This window comes from Peromyscus leucopus, chromosome 6, assembly GCF_004664715.2.
Source record: "Peromyscus leucopus breed LL Stock chromosome 6, UCI_PerLeu_2.1, whole genome shotgun sequence".
Classification (NCBI taxonomy): domain Eukaryota; kingdom Metazoa; phylum Chordata; class Mammalia; order Rodentia; family Cricetidae; genus Peromyscus; species Peromyscus leucopus.
In genome coordinates, this window is record NC_051068.1 from 22,536,597 (window position 1) to 22,552,925 (window position 16,329).

The 16,329-nt window shown below is 35.9% G+C and overlaps 1 protein-coding gene across 5 annotated transcripts in view; it reads right to left on the reverse strand.

Moving 5' to 3' along the window:
- The window catches only part of Sclt1 (sodium channel and clathrin linker 1), a 111,343-nt gene that overhangs the window by 35,272 nt on the left and 59,742 nt on the right, over positions 1-16,329 (reverse strand). For all 5 annotated transcript variants that reach the window (XM_028895053.2, XM_028895054.2, XM_028895055.2 and 2 more), the window contains 4 exons: positions 13,523-13,700; positions 11,713-11,811; positions 6,733-6,804; positions 1,145-1,219 (listed from right to left, as the gene is read on the reverse strand). In XM_028895053.2, the coding sequence (XP_028750886.1) occupies positions 1,145-1,219; positions 6,733-6,804; positions 11,713-11,811; positions 13,523-13,700 (424 nt within the window). The remainder of the gene's footprint in view (positions 1-1,144; positions 1,220-6,732; positions 6,805-11,712; positions 11,812-13,522; positions 13,701-16,329) is intronic.

A 16,329-nucleotide genomic window follows, 5' to 3' on the forward strand; every position in this document is an offset into this window, starting at 1 on the left:
TCAAACTCACAGAGATCTGCCTGGCTCTGCCTCCCGAGTGCTGGGATTAAAGGCGTGCACCACCACTTCCCTGCGCAACTGTTTTTTTTTTTTTTTTTTTTTTTTTTTTGGTTTTTCGAGACACGGTTTCTCTGTGTAGCTTTGCGCCTTTCCTGGGACTCACTTGGTAGCCCAGGCTGGCCTCGAACTCACAGAGATCCGCCTGGCTCTGCCTCCCGAGTGCTGGGATTAAAGGCGTGCGCCACCACCACCCGGCTTCAACTGTTTTTTTAAGATGTAGTTTTTACTTCAAACATCATTGGGGGAAGTATTTTATCTACTTATTATATTCTTTAAAAATATTCTATCTTTGTGGATTTCTGTGGGTCTCTCTAGTACTTTGCTTCCTCCTATTCCTGTGAGGTCTTCATTTATCATGGTCTCTCTTTTCTTGTTCTCCCTCCCTGTTCTTGATCCAGCTGGGATCTCCCAGTCACCTAAGCTCTCTTTCCCCCGACGCTTGCCCTTCATTACCCACCCTCACGTCCAGTTTGCTCATGTAGATCTCATCCATTTCTCTGTCGATGGGTGATCCCTGTGTCTTTCTTAGGGTCCTCTTTACTAGGTAGCCTCCCTGGAGTTGTGAGTTGCAGTCTGCTTATCCTTTGCTTTACATCTAGTATCCACTTATGAGTGGCAGAAATTCATGTTACTTCTGGGGTTGCTGGCCTCTATATACACATGTATATCTGTGCGCGCGCGCGCGCGCGCGCACACACACACACACACACCACACACACACACACACAAAGGTAAAATTCATAGCAATCCTATGATATTTTGGTTGTATATACCTATTATGCCTTATTCTAACCTCAGTAAGTTGGCATAAAGTTAAAAAAAAGACAAAATGAAAACTACTTTTGGGATAAGGTTAGAGCAATAAATATGGATATTTAAGAAAGTTATACCTTGAAGTTCAAAGTTCAAAGGATATGGGTATTCTTAGAAAGAAATGGACGTAGGTGATAGGAATATCTAAAGGAGACTTTAGTTATATTTGAGTAACACCGCCCAGAGCACTTAGAAGGCAAGTGTGAGCGGAGCAGGCAGCAATGCAGTAGAAGCCTGGAGCCGCCTTAAGGCAGCTGTACTTCCTTCTGACCTTCTCGAGTTCTTCTTCCACAGCTCTTTTCCCTCTGATGGCTCGATCGATTTGACCTTGCTTTTCATCACAGTCCTATAAAATCAAGTCAAAATGCAAATAAATGTATCTGGTGAAACATTAAAGTGAGAAAAAAATGGAAAAGTAAAATGGTTTGTTCATAACAAGAATATTACAGTTAACTCATCAACTAAGTAAGGCCATAGTACTTAGGTACTTATGTAAATACATAGTACTTACAACTAAGTTAGGCTTATTACTGGGCATAGTAATTGTCAACCTTCAAAAAGTGATCTATCCCAGGATTTCATTAATTCCCTTTGGCTTGAGGATATCAAGAAATTAACAGAATAAGTAAGAGGCAGAGACTGGCACACTCATGTGAGAAAAAAAATGAGCTTTTTTTTTGTGTGGATATTATAGGTTCTCTTTTCATATAATATTACCAAATTATCTTGAAAAAGGAACCAGACAGTGTCACAATATGCCAAGGAAAACATTTGGTATACAAAGTGCAGAATTCTAACAATTTTTCTTTACAAAATATCCAAAATCCAGGGAAATCTATTAGCATGAGCATAAAATATTGAAACATATATACTTAAAAGACTTTGTGTATCAAACATTTTACTTAGTAGTTTAACAAGTATATCAACTAATCCAATTATTCTGCCAAGATACTAAAAGCACAAGAATCAACCAGTGAGTTCTTCATAATTATTTTTCTACTTATTTGAGATTAAGCATAGTTTTATTGTGAACCTGCTTTGTTGACTGTACACCACTAGTGATATACATTTTTTTCATAATTATACAAACATCCTCAGTGTTTCCAAAATTTAAAGCCAAGCTTTTAAACTGTGACCCAGAATTGATTACCTTGAACTCTGTTACAAATAATAAGGTAGGATTTTTTGTTGTTGTTAAAATAGGACTCAGTTTGTAGGAAAATCATTTTTAATGTCCTATACATATTCATATATATGATAAGGTACTTATCTATAAAAGGTTTTGTTTTTCTGGGGGAATATTGTTCATAGTCTCACTACATGGCCCAGGCTGCCCTCAAACTTGAACTCAAGATCCTGTCTCTCTGTCTGCTGAGTGGTAGTTTTATGATGCTAACCTGGTGACTTCTGCTATGTTTATAATGCCACTGATGTAACTGGAATACATATGTGTGCTAGTTAGTCTTTGTCAACATGACAAGACTAGAGTCATGACTCTCAACCGAGAAACGGCCTCCAGCAGACTGGCCTGTGGGCTTGTCTATGGGAGCATTTTCTTGATTAAAGAACCACAAATTGTGGGTGGTGCCACCCTGGGGCACATGGTCCTAGGTTGAAAGCAGGCAGAGCAAGTCATAAAGAGCCAGTAAGCAGCATTTCTCCATGGTCTCTGCTTTATATCCTTCCCTGGATTATGGACTATAACCTACAAGCTAAGCTAAACACCTTTCTTCTCAAGTAGTTTTTGTCAGTAATTTACCCCAGCAACAGAAAGTAAACTAGGACAATATGTTAATAACACAGATGAATCTTACTTCTTGATCTGGAAAGTGGCCTATGAAGAAAAGAGTCACTATGCAAATATCTATGCCCCTACTTATATCACGGACATCAAGGGATAGGGGTCCGGCAGTATTTGGTTAACCTGGGTTAAAAATGGGTAAATGAAACAAGGAAGTTGAAATATTTATAATTACCATACTATTATATAAGTTCTATTAAAATGTACTATAATATTAAAATGAACTTTTAAAGTTTTTATTAAAAGCTTTGCTCATAACCCCTGATATACCTGCTTTGGGAGATAAATTAAATTTTTTAGCATTTGTGAAGTATTTCTAAAATCATACTTTATAAAGGGTTAGCAAATATTAAAACTGATAGCACAGAGGCCACACTCACCAGCTCCTATTCAAACAAAATAGAGATCATTAAAAAAAGAGACAGTCTAAACCTCCTCATTTGGAGACTCAAAAACAGCTACACATTTCTTAGAACTACCTGTCTTTGCTATATTCTACAGGCTCTCACAAGATGGACTTTTATATTCATTTGATTCTAGAAAGCTTTAAAGTTCTATGGACTTCTTCAATGGTGTACTTCTTACATATCTGCAGTTTTCTTTGTAATTTCCCTTACTACTTATTTCTAGTTTTATTATCCTATGACTTGGTAAGTATTAAGAATTATTTCAATTATTCTCTATTTTTTAAGAGTTGCTTTATGGACTAAACTGTGATCTATTTTAGAGAAAACTCCATTGGCTGCTGAGAAAATTGTGTGTTCTATAGAAGTGTATTGCCTAATTTACAGTGTAGTTCAACACTGAAGTTTCTTTACTGAATTTCAGTCTGGAAGACAATGTTGATATGAAGTAAGTTCTCCATTATCATTCTATCAGGACCAAACTGTACATTTAATATCAGTTCATGAAACTGGATGCCATGTTTCTTTACTTATTTTATTGATGAATTCTTCCCTTTATAAATATGAAGTGTCCTTCTTTATCCCTTCTATGTAATTTTTGCTTGAAGGCTATTTAGGTCAGATTTGGTTAAGGTACATCCTGCTTATTTTCTGATTCCACTCACTGGGTGCATCAATTACCTTTCGTTCACTTTCGGCTTGTCTTTGCCAGTAAGGTGAGTTTCTTACATTTACAGCTAGTCTGTATCTTTTAATTGGAGAACTAGAACTATTTGCATTTATTTAGGGTTACCAGTGATTCTTGTCATTTTGCCAATTGTTTTCTAATTGGTTTGACCATTACTACTGTCTTTGTCCTGATTTACATGATGATCTTTGGTGGTTTCCTGAGCTGGACATGGCTAATTCTTTCCTACTTCTTATTTGTTTATTCCTCTTACTGAATTCACTCTTTGCTGTGTTCTCCTGAGTTAGATCTCTCCTCTTCTGTGTACAAGTCTCCTTTTAGTATCTTCTGAAATACTGTCTTGGTGGTCATGAACTGCTTTAGTCTTTCCTTGTCATGAAAGGTCTTTATTTCTCCATCAATTTTAAAATGTACATTTGCTAGATACAGTAAAGCTGGCTGGCAGTTACTCACTTTCAGAATATTATCTGAAATACATTGTTTAATGCTTTCCTGACTTCCAGTACTCCTGATAAAAAGCCTTTTCATTCAGGATATCAATTCTACATACCCAGAATAATCTTCAACTTCTGGTCCTCCTGCCTCACCTTCAGAGTGCTGGGTTTACAAGTGTGTACTAACACACAGTTTATGTGGTGGTCATGGCTTCCCACATAGTAGGCATACATTCTACCAACCAGGCTACACTCCCAGCCTCTAAGAGGGTGTTTCTAATCCACCCTAAAAATCTTCCTTTTTTAAAAAAAATAGCTTTAATATTTAAATTAATTTTTAACCAGACAGCACAATTTTTCCATAGAATGAATGTAATATTAGATAATGTTACATATCTTTTAAAAAATCATTCAGGTACAGAAGTATTTGATATATAGTATAAAACAGTTGTTATATAATGAAATTGCCAAAATAGAATATAGTGAGTTTTATAAAGAGTTGGTTGTGGTGGTATTGTGTTTCCCAAAATATTGTGTACTCTAATAAATTTATCTGGGGTCAGAGAACAGACAGCCACTAAATACAAAGGCTAGAAAATGGTGGCACTCACACCTTTAATCCTAGCATTCCAGAGATAGAAATCCCTCTGGATCTCTGTGAGCTCAAGGCCACATTGGAAATAGCCAAGCATGGTGACACACACCTTTAATCCCAGAAAGCCAGCCTTTAATCCCAGGGAGTGGTGGTAGAAAGTAGAAAGATATATAAGGCGTGAGGACCAGAAACTAGAGCATTTGGCTGGTTCGGCATTTGGCTGGTTAAGCATTTGGCTGGTTAAGCATTCAGGCTTCTAGCAGCAATTCAGCTGAGAGCCATTGGGATGAGGACTCAGAAGCCTCCAGTCTGAGGAGACAAGACCAGCTGAGGATCCAGCAAGGTGAGATAGCTGTGGCTTGTTCTGTCTCTCTGATCTACCAGCATGGACCCCAATAACTGGCCTGGGGTTTGATTTTATTAATAAGAACTTTTAAGATTCATGCTACAGTTGGTTGTTATACCATTGTTTTAAAAATCCCTAGTCTTAGACAGTCCTCATTCTTTTTGGAAAACAGAACAGAAAGATTTGTTTTTATACCATTAAGTTGTAAATGGTATAAAACCACCAAAACCACCAAAGATCATCATGTGAATCAGGACAAAGACAGTAGTAATGGTCAAACCAATTAGAAAACAATTGGCAAAATGACAAGAATCACTGGTACCTCTAAATGCAAATAGTTCTAGTTCTCCAATTAAAAGATACAGACTAGCTGTAAATGTAAGAAACTCATCTTACTGGCAAAGAAAAGCCGAAAGTGAATGAAAGGTAATTGATGCACCCAGTGAGTGGAATCAGAAAATAAGCAGGACGCACCTTAACCAAATTAAGTTGTACATGGTATTAAGTTTACAAATTAAAGTTATCTTTGACGGTGACAAAGAGACATTTTTCTTTCCTTTCACAAAGATGCAAGTTTTTTTTTTATAATCTATGAAAAAGAACAAGCAAAATAAGACAATTTTATATGACCAATAGGTCATACTGTATCCCATTGGTTTTACAAACTGTTTCTACATCATTACTATAAGTGAAACTAAGTAAGAAGAAAGTAATCATTCCTGGTTTTTACATCCAGGACCTTTATGAAATGATTAAGGTATAGTAAAGTACACTACATGGTGTGTAGCTTTCTGGAGGTATTTAAATATTATTCTATGGTGATTATTTACTTTAAAATATATTGTGCAAAAATAGTGCTAGGCAACAGGGAAAACTAAGGACAATAAAAGACTCTTACTTTGGGGTGTTAAAATCTATTAGGAGATCTCCTAGAAAGAGCATGGTTGCACAAATCGTTATGTGTTGAACATACATTAACACACATTATTTATGAGAATACACAAAATATTCATAAATTTTATAACAGATTAAAAGTGATGGAAGGATTCAGAAAAGATGTGTGTTTGTGAAGTTATAAGTATCTTTCTAATTCCTAGAAATTCTAGTGTTTGGATCTTTTGGGAACAGTCATTACATTTCATTTCATTAAATCTTAAAGTTAAATTTAAATTTCTAATCTCTAGTCACACGAAAACACTTTTCCTCACCACCCCCCTTTGCCTACTCATCCTTATTTATCTATTTGAGGAAGCTTTACTGTCTTTCTTCTTTCCTACTGACATACATAGCTTTTCTTCCTTCCTGGTCTTCCAGATCAACCCAGCATATGGCAGGACATGCAGCTGGTTGGTTTAGTGGCCCTGTGTTCTGACAATGACAAACGAAATGTGATGAATGCCATTTGTCCTACTCAACTACCACAAGCCAATGACAGCATAAAACACTGCTGTGGACTGTGACTTTCTTTACTAGCACCTAGCACAGGTCATGCTTAACAAATGTATAGGGAACAAATGAATTCCCAATATCATACATACTGGTCATTAAAGCGGGTAATATTTGGAGGAAAGTACAAGATTTTCTAACATACCAGCTGAAGGGCTGAAAGTTCTTCCCTTAATTGTGAAATAAGTACTTCATACTGTTTTTTTGTGCTTTCAACCTGTGAATGAAGACATGATTCAGGGAAAGAATAAAAAAATGATTACTGTCAAAAATTTAGCATGATGAATTTTATTTAAAAAAGAAACAACTTTTATGCTATAAAAGATAAATAGGATATAATGTATGAGCTGTGTGTAGTGAGCATGCACACAGGTGGCTGGGGCAGGGAGATTTTGTTCATTCTGTCTGGACTATATCCTGAGTTCAAAGCTATCCTAAGTTATACAACAAATCATATAGACCAGAGGACTGCACTTGTAGCATTGGTTTAGTATAAAAGGCTCCAGAATCTTCAGCATTGTAAAATAAAGAATGGTCATGAGAACTGAGGATAGTACTGGATGATATATCCAAAAGGACAGTTGCTGTAAAGCATTTGGTCTCAGGATACATTTACACTGTAAAAACAAAGCTTTTGTTTATAATGGATTCTTTTGACCAGCATTTTACCATTATTAGAAATAAAAGCAGGAAACTATAAAAGTTTTATTATTATGTCCCCCAAATAATTTAATCATTACCTTAGATAGAATAAGTAATTTTAATGAAAATAAATATATTCTCCCAATCTAAAATTTTTGAGGACAGTCCATTGTCAATTTTTGTACACTTCTTGAATGTATGGCTGGACAGGAGACAGCTAGGCTCAAAGGCGCTGGTGCACTCCACCTGCTGTGCTAGTGTGCGGCACACAACCTCCGCAAGTAGCACTTGGCACCCGTGAAAGAATGAGTGTGAAAAGCAATGTCTGCAGACTCCCTGAATGCTGCCAAATGTCAGAGAACAAGGAGGAGAAAAGCAGAATCATACACCGAACATGTAATTAGTACCTTTTAAAGCATTTATGTTCTCTCTATAGGATCTTTTCACAATGTACACTAGACACTAGTGGTAAGTAATTGAGTGTTCAAGGAAAGCTTTGAACAAACACTGAGATTTTCAGAAACAGAATAACTGGTGTGCACAGAGCATTTTGAAAAATTCATTATACTTCATCAGGATGTCTGCGACAACCATTTTTCCTACGAGCTTCTCAGGGTCTTTATAGGACTAAGAGGATTACTGATGACGATATAGACCAAAGGGAAACTTCTATGATCTAAAAGCCTTTGGAAACTTTTTTTTTTTTTTGTATAAAATGACCTATTAATGATACAGCACAAACTTTCCTTAGAATACATTCAGTATTGCCTGCTATGTACTTTGTTTGGTTAATTAATATGAGTTATCTTTTTGAAGGCCTGCCAAACAGTGTATGCGGCTCAAATTCACGCTTTACTTGTGCTATAATTTATGCTAGACAAACCAGGGATTAGGACATTAAGGGCTAATCTATTTTGTTTACAGGTCAGTAATAATATGAGCACAGTATTTGTTGAGGATTGCGTGCAGTGTGTACTGTTCAGAATGCTTTATGTGTATCATATCATTGTTCTTACAACAGCCCCATGAGTTATTACCTCCATTACAGATGAGATTAAGTGCTACAGTTTCCAGTTAGTAAAGGCTTGGTGCCCAGCAAGGCCCTACTGGGAGATGGTAGAACCTGTAAAAAGTAGGGTCTACTGGGAAGTCTTCAGCTCATTTGAGGCATGCATTTGAAAGGGACACTGGACCTGTTATTGCCCAGCTATGTGATGAGTGGTTTGGCTCCACCATGTGTTCCTGTCATGATAAGCTGTCTTGCCGAAAGCCTGACAATGGGACCAGCTAATCACAGACCACAGCCACTGAAACTGTGAGCCAAACTAAGCTTTTCTTGTTATAAGTTAATTCTCTCATATTTTTGTTATAGCAATGGAAAGCTGACTTACACAGCAATGGACAGAAAAATTAAGCTATGAATATTTCGTGTAGCATAAAAATTTGAGTTCTTAAAAGTATAGTTTATCTGTCTCCCTATACAATTTCTAAACTGTGTTCTTTTCAGTGTCTAATACTGATACAGGGGTTGGGGATTTAACTCAGTGGTAGAGTGCTTGCCTAAGCAAGCACAAGGCCCTGGGTTCAATCCTCAGCTCCCCCCTTCAAAAACAAATATTGATACAACTAACTTGAAGCTTTACGACAATAATAAGAATATATTTTTAGCTGGGCCATGGTGGCGCACGCCTTTAATCTCAGCACTTGGGAGGCAGAGGCAGGCGGATCTCTGTGAGTTCGAGGCTAGCCTGGTCTACAAAGAGAGTTCCAGGAAGGTGCAAAGCTACACAGAGAAACCCTGTCTCAAAAAACAAAACAAAACAAACAAAACAAAACAAAACAACAATAAGAATATATTTTTAATTATTTTGAAATGCTGCCAAACTCAGCTGAATCAAAGTATACTTTCTGAAAAAAATTTTCTGAGGTAGTAACACTGTTTTATTATCAGTAAGCTAAGACCTAAGGTTCACAGAGAATTTTTAGCAGTAGGATCTGATGAAACAAAATATGAGACTGAGGAAGTTTACAATAGGTAGGACTCTGAAATTTATATAGAGACTAAAATCTCTCTTATCCTATCCCTCTGTATTTCCTTTCCTCCTTCCTCTCTTCTCTCTTTCTAATTTCTTGCCATGTAGCCCAGACTGGTCTTGAACATACAAACCTGTGTGTCAGCCACCCAAGTACTAGGATCATATGCTGTGTCACTACACCCAGTTTTTTTTATACAAACATATAAACATATTTACATAAACATCTTCTTTTATAATTTTATGAATAATAAGGATAGTTGTAAATGAAATACCAACTGACTAGAAACTAATTTTCTACTCAATAAATAGACAATAAATGGTCATATACTAACAATAATGGCCAACATTTTATTTAAAATTTTTTTCATTAAAAAATTGAAGTACCTGAGAGATAAGCCATTTTTGTTCTTAAAAAGCAAACTTTTTTAATTTTCTCATTTTTGTTCAATTTTATAACTAGAACAGAAGTATATGAAAATATGTTCATTATATCTACTATAGTCAATAAAATAGAGACTTAGAGCAATTTTCAACTGCAATAAATAGGGAAATGATTGATAACATGGACATTTTCAAGGAAAATACTTTCAGGTATAGCTAAATAATCAGAAATAAATATACATTAATATTTACAGTGCTTACTATATAAGAAATAGAATATGATTAAGTATAAGCTTTATTTATCAAAATATTAACTATTCTCTGAAATAACAAACACTATAGGAATATAAAGACGTAAATAGTAAAGGCTTTCATGATTCTAATATTTACTTGGTGATACATACACATTTTTGTTTCAGATATACCATAATAATTCAATGAAAACCCAAATAAGAGGCTATTAAATAGTGTAATTTCAATTTTCTTTTGCTGCTATTATTTCATTTCTCCTCAACATGTAATAATTTTTAAAGTTTAGATATAAAAATTGGCAACAGTGTGGAACCTCCAGAAGGCAGAGAACAAATGAAATGCTTGGCACATGGGAAATGTTAAGCAGATACTCCTTGAGTGAATACCTGCCATAGCAGGGGAAGGCTGTCTTTAAGAAAACCAATAGGTACATGCTCGAAAGGAAAGGTCTGGGATTAAGAGAGTATGTTCAGTTAAGACATGATAGACTCAGATATATACCTGGGCTGCTTACAGATAGGAGGTTACTAAGGTTAGGGCACAGACACAAGAGTCTCCGATGTCCACTTGGGCGGTTTATAAGACGAGGGAACACACAAGAACGTCAGGGCAGATGGGGAAGTTACTAGGGCTAGGGTACAGACACAAGAGTCTCCGATGTCCACTTGGGCTGCTTACAAATAGGAAGATACCTAGAGTTTAAGAGGCAGCTACTATAGTTTATAAAGGTGTTTAGAATAAATATTGAGACCACAACACTTTTAAAAAATGCACTGAAATTATAGGTTAACATAAATGAAACTTCAATCAGCCTTAAAAATCAATGTATTTTAATTGATCTTAAAAATGCAACTAGAATGGTAAAATAGGATAAAATACTTGGATAAAATATTGTTACAAAGGTCCTGAAGACAACCAATATTTATTATTAGCCATTTTTTTAATGTCTAATAGTATTGTCAAGAGTATTAAAAGATGTGGTCCAAAGTTAGAACATTCTCAAGCTAACGTATAGGGAACTCTTGCAGGAAGGATTAGAATAAAAAAGGCTTTCGTTTGACTCTGTCTTAAATTTGAATTTTTACTTTGGGAAATTATCTAATTTCAATTCATAATAAAGTGCAGTCACACATCATGTAACAGGGTTTGCTCTGAAACATTATTCAGGTAATGTGGTTACTGTGAATATCAAGAGTGTATTGTATGTGCATAAACCTAGGAGGTTCAGGGTTCACAGGCTATGAAACTATACAGCATGGTAATGTATAGAGTAAGGTACACACTGTGGTATTTGTCTACTACCCAAATGGATTTTAGCCTGAAAGGGTACTGTAAAAATACCAGGCAACAGGTGTTGCAGCTCTATTATAATTTCATAAGATCACCATCATCATATATAGCTTGTCCTCAACCAAAATGACCTTACATGGCATGACTAAAGAATATTTCTAAGGCATGTATTTGCATGGAAAATGAAAGCTACCATTTAGTTGTTAGAAAGCAAATATGTTAACTTTATGCTTTTAAATTATAAAAAAAAAATACTTGAAATTGTAGTCCACTAAGGAGAAAAATATTGAGCACAGAAAATATAGGTAAGAAAACACCCACTTGAAGTCAGACTGTAGTACATTACACTATACCCCAGTTCAGTTTAAAGGAAACAAACACCAGTTTTTAGCCACTTACGCTAATAGTTTCACACGGTCTTTGAGAGTCAGCACACAAGGTTTTAATTTTAAAGTATTTAAGCAGCATTTAGTCTTAGTTAGGACTTAAAGTCTGTATTTGAAGTATAATTTAAAACTCCTCACTTCTTTCCTTGCTTTTAGGGCAGCATCTTGTATAAGCTGGGAAATTGTTTTCTTCATTTTCTCTCTGTCATCTTCTTTTTGCTTCTCTTCAAGCAGAATCTTCAGAAGACAATCAAGGCATGTTAAACATCACATTTCACTGGTAAGGTAACACACTCTTTGACAGCACGGTATCATTCTTGACTTCTGGAATGCTTCCATTGGAAGATCTTGTGTTAAGTCATGAATGATAAAGGATCTCCCCAGCATTGCCTACCTTTTCCCAATTAAATCTTTAGTATTTATTTCAGCCAGAGTTCCCCAACATTTTTCTCATCTCCACAACTGAAAGTCTCAGGGTCATTCTGAACTGTTATTCTTTTTATACATAAATAAAAATAAATAAATCTTTAAAAAAAGAGGAAGAGAATCCTAGATTTTGAACCAGCAACCACAAAATGGAAACCCTCTAGCAGTTAAGCAATGAGTCAAGAGGGAAATTAATACAATAGCCATAGGCTGCTTCGGAAAGCTTTGTTTACTTAGGACTGAAGTGAGACAGGCAATGGTGCCCTGTCTCCTCTCCATTACACACCACACAACATCAGCTAACTTTTTACACAACTATGCTTCAGAGGGTAAAAACAAATGACTTTGTCCTGTTCTTAAATTTTCTAGCTAACTTGGGTATTTAGAACAGTTTATGAGCATAATATGTCTATTGTGGGTAGTATTCTACTTTTGGTGGTACTAAGGATAAAATCAAGGGCTTCACACGTGGTAGAAAAATATTCTGCTACGGAGCTGTATCCCAAGACCTACTGCATACATTTTAATGATTCCAAGAGTGGAGAAACAGAATTTAAGCCACAGATGGGAACACTAGCTGAAAGGCATAAGTGCTTTAGCATTTCTGCAGTTTAGATTTGAAGAGATAATTCCTTATCTTTCTCTCTCTCCTTCCCCCTCCCCTTGTGACAGGGTCTTACTATGTAGGACCCAATGGCCTTAAGTTCATTATCCAACAGCTCCACCTCCCCTGAGTGCTGGGATTATAGATTGCAGGCACGTGTCACCTCATCCAGCTTCCTTTTTACTAGGTTTGTAATATCCAATTTATACTTTTTGCATTTTTTAGTGTCTCTCTTGAAAAATTTACCACTTCAATAAAGAAACCTAAATTAATGCACTTCCTTTATACCCTGTGCACTTCCTATTGGAGTACTCTGCATATATTACACCATTCATAAATGCTGGTATATACATTAATGCTATAATGAGTTCTACAAAAAAGGAGATTAACATTTAAAAAATTATCTACTTTCTGTCTTCTATAGATTATACTCATTTATAGGGAAACAGTACAAGACAGAAAGCATGGTCCAGAATAGTATAGAAATTAAAATGGTTAAGGGGTTGAAAAAAAAAGCACCAGTTGAAGAATCTATCTAATCTTTTGAGCTACATTTAACTTTGTCAATTAGGCTTCTGCTTGATGAGGGAACTGTACAGGTAAAAAGTAAATCAATATGACCAAGAGGTATCTGATTAAGTACACTCTGGTAAAGGACTATGACAGTACAGAGGATGACGGATAGTGACTCAGGATATAGGGACATAACAAGTCTGATATTTAAATACTATTTTTGAAAAATGACTAACATGTGATATTTATGATATTACTCTTACCATCTAAAATATAGTATAATTACTTGATAATGGGAAGTGTAGTACTTTGTTTCCATGCATTAATTCAGAAGCTGATGATCCCTTTAGTGTTAGGGCATGTGAAGATCTTATTCTTTATAAACAAGTTTGCATGTTTTCTTACCTGACTCTTTTTAAGGTTAGCTTCTTCTAAGAGTTGCATGCTATCTCTGGCTCTTGAAATAGCCTCATATTTCTCATTTTCTGATTCATTGCATTTTGCTTGTAGCTCTTTGATTTGCTTTTCCAAATGTGTTTTACCTGTTCTTAGTACGTTGGCTTCTTGAATTGCTATACATAATCTACAAATTAATAACCATAATATGGAAGTTAAATATTTTAAAGAGAAGAAATGACACAGGAGGTTTACTAAACATCACCATAGGGTTGTATTATGACTGTTATTTGTACATGTGTTTCTCATTTAAACCTTGCTCTATAGATGTAGATTTTACTATCTCCATTTTAAAGAAAACCAGCCAGGCGGTGGTTGCGCACGCCTTTAATCCCAGCACTCGGGAGGCAGAGGCAGGTGGATCTCTGTGAGTTCGAGGCCAGCCTGGGCTACCAAGTGAGTTCCAGGAAAGGCACAAAGCTACACAAGAGAAACCCTGTCTCGGGAAAAAAAAAAAAAAAAAAGGAAAACCATACCCAGAGAGCTTCAGCTTTTGATTATCAATAAAAAGAGCAGCAGATCTGAGACTGAAGCAAGATATTTTGACTCTAATTGTGTGATGATATCTATGGTTTTTTTGGTGTCTTTTTAATTTTGTGAAAATTTCATAGATGTATACAATGTATCTTGGTCATATGGATCCCCTATTGCCTCTCTCCAGCTCCACCTCTCCTCCCTCGACCTCCTAATTTCACGTCTATTTTTTCTCCCACTAAGTCCAGTTTGTGCCACCCATATGGAAATGTGTGTGAGATCATTTATTGGAATGTGCTAAGTCTTCCGATGGCCACACCCAAAAAGAAAAGTTAATCTCCCTCTCTTAGCAGCCATCAAATGCCATTAGCTCCCCAGCTAGGGATGAGGCACTAAGAGTCCCTCCCTGTTCTTTGCTAGATTTTTAAACTGGCTTGATCTTGTGTAGGTCTTATGCAGGGAGCCACAGCAACTATGAGTTCTTGTTGTATACAGAAGCCAATCTTTTATGGTACATCTCCTTATCCTCTGGCACTTATTGTCTTTCTGTCTCATTTTCTGTGATGTTCCCCGAGCCTGGGAGTAGGGGTAGAGTAGGGATGTTTATATACTTGTTCTACCTACTGCTGAGCACTCTGAGAAGAACTACTTATTCTCAGAGCTTTGAAGAGTTATGAGTCTGTGCAGTAACCACTCCCTTCTGTAGTGATAAGCTTCTCTGACCAAGGTTGAGAGCAACACAAACCTGTTGGTATATTCAGAGTTGTAGACAATTTCTATGCAAAACAGACTACAATCATGTATTCGACTTTCAGCCATAAATACAATGTCAATTTATAGACTGTGTATTTAATCTTTCATAGGATACTAATTACCATTTTCAAACCCTCAATGGAACATTACAGATCTAGATAGAATAACAAAAACAAAATATTCTAGTATGTTTGTAGTAAGACAGCAATTTAAGACAGAGCTATAGAATATATTTTAAAAAGAAGCTCAACTCTTCAGAGATAATTTAAAAAGTTATTGCTCAAAAAAAAAAAAAAAAGAAAACAACTCGAGGGAAATTATATTTTCTCAAGTACTTTTTCCCTTGTGTAACTACATAGACATAGATCTTTTTAACATATAATTTTTATTCAACTTCATTATCCTTTTATTTTCTGCTTTAAAATGGAAAGAAAATTTGATTCTGAAACTAAGAATGGCTATGCTGCCTTGGGGAAAGGTAAAGGCAGTAAATAACTTCCTTGTATATGAAAAAGATGCCTCACAGTTTCCTGAATTATTCAATATGTGCTTTATATTCTGTACCTTAAGATTTTATTAGCTGAAGTTCATGTTTTGGACATGGTCTGCTATGTATCCAAGGCTAGCATTGAACTCATGACCTCTTGCATTACTTTCCCAGGGCCTATACTGTCTCCTGTACACCTCTTCCTGATGGGGATCTGCATCTGACTTCCTGAAGCAGCATCTGTATTTTCCTCCAGCAACCAAACATCGCAGGATGTTATCAGACAGCACCTGAAACCTGCCTACTGTTTTCATCACTGCATTCCTAAAATGCCTTCATCTACGATTTTCTATTGTTTTATGACTACAGAAGTTTATGCTATCTAGAGTAATCTGAGTATGTTCCTAGGCCATGGCTACTCAAGTTTAGCTCAAAACAGACTCACTCTTATTCTTTTTGATAGGAGAGCTGTGATTTAGGTTGGCAGTTAAAGTTCTTAGTTTATAAGAAAATGTTGTTTCATTGATAAGATGTTTAAAGTTTTATTCCCTAGAGAATATTTAGACAGCTATTATGTGAACTGAATAGTCTACCTATCCACTGTTAATAACTATTTTTTCATTCTTCATTTCAAACCTTTGGTGCACTAGTGGTGTTACACCTGCTGTACCTGACCTTTGTTCTTCCCTTATGTTGATAATGCTGGACTTCATTTGAGGCCTATGCTCCCAGGAAGACAGACACACCTAAGTGTCTTATTCTAAAAAAAACTCCTTTGTTCCTTTCTAGAAAGGGGCAATCCCCGTACTCACGTATGCAAGACCTTTCTGGTGTCTTCTGTAAGACCCATTCCTCATTTGTTTGTCTGCCTGTGTGAAATCTCTTTCTAATTTTGAAAAAGAATTCCCTATTATGAACATCCTCACTACTGCAAAGTCTGATTTGTCTGGTGCTTTTGGTCTTTTACAAGGCTAGAGTCTCCTTAATATACCTAATCAAACCTTAAATGAAAAAAATTAAGATTTTATTTTTATTTTTTAAA